This window comes from Haplochromis burtoni, unplaced genomic scaffold (assembly GCF_018398535.1).
Source record: "Haplochromis burtoni strain Fernald_Lab_line unplaced genomic scaffold, NCSU_Asbu1 Contig_182, whole genome shotgun sequence".
In the NCBI taxonomy this organism is placed as follows: domain Eukaryota; kingdom Metazoa; phylum Chordata; class Actinopteri; order Cichliformes; family Cichlidae; genus Haplochromis; species Haplochromis burtoni.
This window is the reverse complement of record NW_024582543.1, coordinates 253,074-257,849: the sequence shown is the minus strand read 5'-3', so window position 1 is coordinate 257,849 and position 4,776 is coordinate 253,074. Positions and strand designations below refer to the sequence as shown.

The following is a 4,776-nucleotide window of genomic DNA, read 5'->3' as shown; positions in this document are numbered from 1 at the left end:
TATGCACAATTGTCATGATTTTTTGTGTTTACAGTATGGTGTTTTTTCTATTACTGTATTGTGTTTTGTTTTTTGTTTTTGCTTTATCTGAATGCATGGTACTGCAATGTACAATATTGAGTCCTATTGGCTTTTTTGGTTGTTTGAAAATGTGTCTCCTGAAAATGTGCCTTCTGAATAAACAATGAACGTCAAAGACTGCAGTGTTTTATATAAAGTAGACTAGTGGGTTCCCCCTGATCTGTAAGTGTTTGCAAATGATGCAAGTATGTGTCACTTTGTCAACAGAGTTACATTTTGACAAAGGACTGTTAGGTTTTGACAGCAGAGTTTAGGTTTTGAGAGTAGAGTTTCAATTTGGTGCAGATGTGAATGGTATATTTCCCAGTGTTGTGTCATGTTTACTTGTGTTTGGAGTTTTGGCACAATGAGCGAAGTTTTGCAAAATGTGTTCAAGCAACGGGCAAAAACTGTAAAACAGTTCTGCAAAGAAGAGTGGGACAAATTTCCTCCACAGTGATGTGAAAGACTCATCGGCAGTCATCACAAATGCATGATTACAGTTCTTGCTGCCATGGGTGGGACAACCAGTTATTAGGATTAGGGAGCAATTATGTAAGTAGCTTTGGACAGCCTTTTCCCCTTAATAAATGAAATAATGAAACTGAACTGAACTAAATTTTACATTTACTCAGGTTATGTTTGTCTAATATTAACATTTATATGTTTTCCTGAAACATGCAATTATGACAAATATGCAAAAAAAAAAAAACCCCACTAAGAAACCAGTAGTGACCTCTGGTGGGTGAAAGGATTAATTATTATAGTCTTCACTATCACTGGAACAGATAACTTAGGTGAGAACATTACTGACGCACTGCCAGTAATAACAGTAACAACCATTGTGTTTTTAACCCGTCCACTGAAACCTTAAGTCAGTTTTAGTGCCAGTTTAGTGCACCTGATTACAGTTTTTGCCCGTTGCTTGAACACATTTTGCAAAACTTCGCTCATTGTGCCAAAACTCTAAACACAAGTAAACATGACACAACACTGGGAAATATACCATTCACATCTGTGCCAAATTGAAACTCTACTCTCTAAACCTAAACTCCTCTTGCATGTCGAAACCATCCATGGATTGCTGTCACCTGAATGTCGCCGCAGGCCTGTTCCATTGCCTGCAGAAGAGGCATGCGGGCATGTGGTTGGCGGTCATATACACGCCATCTCCAGGCCGAAAACAATTCCTCTATAGGGTTTAAAAATGGTGAGTAAGGGGGGCAAGTATACCACTTCAAGTTGGTTGCGGTTGGAGAACCAGGCCTGGACCAGAGCAGCCCGATGGAAACTGACATTATCCCATATCACCACAAACCTGGGCTGATCTGCTCTGTTCTGTACAACTATATTATGGAGAGCATTTAGAAATGTGAGTATATGTTGGCTATTGTATGGACCTAGTTTTGCATGATGATGCAGAAGCCCTCGAAGGCTTATGGCGGCACACAATGGGATATTTCCCCCGCGCTTCCCTGAGACGTGCACAATTGCCCCTTGGCCAATTACATTACGACCCCGTCGTCTTGTTTTGCACAGGTCAAATCCAGCTTCATCAATGAAAATGAATTCATGAGGCTGTGCAGCTCCATCCATGGCCAAGATTCTCTGAAAAAAAAAGAGAACATATTACTGTACTACAGTGCTACACATACAGAACCCTCACCCCATCACACAGGTACCTGTGTAGCTCTCAGAATGGATCCATGTGGTACTGATATGGTACATATTCAGCTGCTACTGGATTTCACCAATACTGTATTGTACATGTAAAGGATAGTTACACTTACCCGTACATATTCAGCTCGAAGTCCTTTGACCCTGTCACTGTTCCTCTCAAATGGGACTCTGTAGAGCTGCTTCATGGTGATGCTGTGTTTTCCCAAGATGCGTGTGATGGTGGTGATGCTCACATGGTTTATGTTGTTGAACACTTGCCTGTCTGCAAGTATTTGCTTTCGTAGCTGGTGGAGACGGATGGCATTGTCTGCCCTCACTAGGTCCACAACGGCAAGGTCCTGCTGTTGTGTGAACAGGCGTTGGCGTCCTCCCCCAGAAGGTCTTCGAGTCATTCTAGAGAAATACAACCACATATTGTCATCGCTTTGCTTATTTTTCTTACAGTACTTTACTGTATATACTGTATCATCCACTGTACAACACTGTACTTCAATATAAGTAATCATGGTATGTTTCACAGAAACTACCACTTTGGCTGCAAAAGGAGCATTAGCACCCTGCAATACCCTGTACACTTGATATGGTAACTGTAGAACAGTACTATAAAAACCATCTGAGTAGAGTAGAAGGTAGAGAGGTGAAGACAGACCTGTTTTCTAGTCGGAATGTTCTTATTACAGATGCCACTGTGAAGACATGGTCCATCAAAGTTGCTCTTATATCATCAGAAATATGGGTCTGTGCATGGCCTCTTCGACCTCCTCTTCGACCTCCTCCTCCTCCTCTTCCTCTTGCTCTTCCTCCATCCATGCTTGCAAAGTTCTTGAATTGGCTAAACTGAGGGCTTTTTGTAGTTGGCTAATTGGTGTTCAGTTTTGCAAGTAAGGTCCTTCAGGCGTGTATTTGAGTGGTTGCAATTACCCGATGTGTTTTCTATTTTGGATACATGTGTTTTCCAAATGGCACCCTGAAATGTCATTTTGTGAACGAGGTGTCTTATGTATGAAATAGAGTGTAGTATGCAGGACCATGTGTGTTGCATACAGGAGTAAGTGTGTTGCATAATTGCAACTATAGGGTGCAAAGCAGCGCTTTTGTTCAAGGTATGGGTACATGTGTTTGAGGTATGGTAACAAAAGCTTCAAGTTGTGTTACTTTAGTCTAAGCATGGGTTTATAGTGTTCAAGCAACAGGCAAAAACTGTAAGCAGGTGATCATGTGCCACAATGCTTGGTGCAGCAGCCTGGGTATGATTCCTTTCTCTTCTACTTTTCCGTCTGAAAACTCTTTGGTACTAAAGGTGGAAAAACTTTAATAGGGCTTTTTAATAGGAATTTTTTTTTAATCTAAAGGATACAGCGAGAGCGACGCCAGGAATTGGCTGATGTGATCACATCTGATAAAACCGATAAAAGTCCACTGCCGTGTTTTGAATTCATAAGCAGGAGGGAAGTGTCGTTTCTTTACTCCGAGGGGTTTTGTCCCATTCATGGCCCGATCATTATTATCATACCTGTTGCAAAAAACATTTTTTATCCACTTCCCTAGAACCAAACTATGATTCAAAAGTCAAAGTCAGAACCACACAATGATTCTGGAGTTTCGTTTATTACTAACTTATTACTGATGAAACTCCAGGCCTTGAACATGGCTCTTGGTTGGTGCTACGTTGACCTTTGCAGACACATGTAGCTGTCAGGTGTCCAAATCTGTGGAAGAACTGGAAATGTAGGCTCCTTTTCTTCATGTTTCTGTTTGTGTTTATCCTTTAGCCTCAGTGCTGCACAGATGACTTTAATTCAGTGTGGGTAAAGCACTTCTTTGTAACAAAGTGAAACTGTTACAAAAAAAATGGTCTGCTGCCACCATTGTCTGAGCTTCATTTAATGTGTTGTTTTCCCTCACATGTTCCTCTTTTGTGGTCAGCTCTGTTGCCTTTGTTCCCTTTCATGTTCCAGCTTACTTTTCAAGTAATGGTAAATGGCCTGTATTTATATAGCGCTTTACTAGTCCCTAAGGACCCCAAAGCACTTTACACATCCAGTCATCCACCCATTCACACACACATTCACACACTGGTGATAACAAGCTACGTTGTAACCACAGCCACCCTGGGACGCACTGGCAGAGGCGAGGCTGCCGAACACTGGCGCCACCGGGCCCTCTGACCACCACCAGTAGGCAACGGGTGAAGTGTCTTGCCCAAGGACACAACAATTGAGACTGTCGGAGCTGGGGCTCGAGCCGGCAACTATCCGATTGCAAGGCGACCTCCCAACTCTTGAGCCACGATCGCCCCCAACAGTAAGTAATTATTTTATTGTTTTAACTGCTGGCCTCCAAGGAAAGTAATTAGAATATTAGTATTCAGTGTCAAGCGTACATCACGTTCATGTAAATCATGTATGTTCATGAGCCGCATACAACATACTTTGATCTTAAGCGGTCTTTCTGTCAGTGCAAAGTAGTTTAACTGCAAATTGAATTCCCGAGAGATCTCAGTATAAGAGAAGGAAGTGCCATTTCAACAGTACCTCTCAGTTTTGTTTTTTTACATGATAAAGAAATACTGCTGAAGTAAATGAAAGATGTTTGTCAGGGCTTGAGCTTAAATTGTAAGAAATAAATGTGTAAAATTACAGAAGTTTTTTGTTAAGTCATAGAAAATGTCCTATTTTATTTTATTTGATTTATTTTTGCTGTCAGCAAACTGCTGGAAAAGATCTTTCCAGAGTGCACAGTGAAAAAACAGGAGCTTTTCGTTTATTTAATTGTTCACCTATTACTTCAGTTTAGTGGTATGAATGGCTGTGGGGAAGGTCTTTATCAGTAGGACAGGCTGTAAAATTTATGAAAATACAGTTAAAGGTCCAACATTTATGCCCCCCCTCAGGCTTTATGTTTGAGGATACAAGTCGACATACAGCGGGGAAAGGAGAGTTTGTTCCTGGATCAAAATGGGCCTTTGTGGGCTGACTCTTTATGTAAGCATAACTGGTCTGCATAGTGATTCTGTATTGTGCTACTTAAAAGAAG

The 4,776-nt window shown here is 41.3% G+C and overlaps 1 protein-coding gene across 1 annotated transcript; it reads right to left on the bottom strand.

The window, feature by feature from the left end:
• Positions 1-1,215: 1,215 nt before the first annotated feature.
• On the bottom strand, positions 1,216-2,364 carry LOC121815331. Its single transcript, XM_042225789.1, has 2 exons — positions 1,851-2,364; positions 1,216-1,668 (listed from the first exon to the last, which is right to left on the bottom strand). Exons 1-2 carry the CDS (start codon positions 2,244-2,246, stop codon positions 1,216-1,218), a joined length of 849 nt encoding a protein of 282 aa, XP_042081723.1. The 5' UTR covers positions 2,247-2,364.
• Between the last annotated feature and the right edge of the window lie 2,412 nt (positions 2,365-4,776).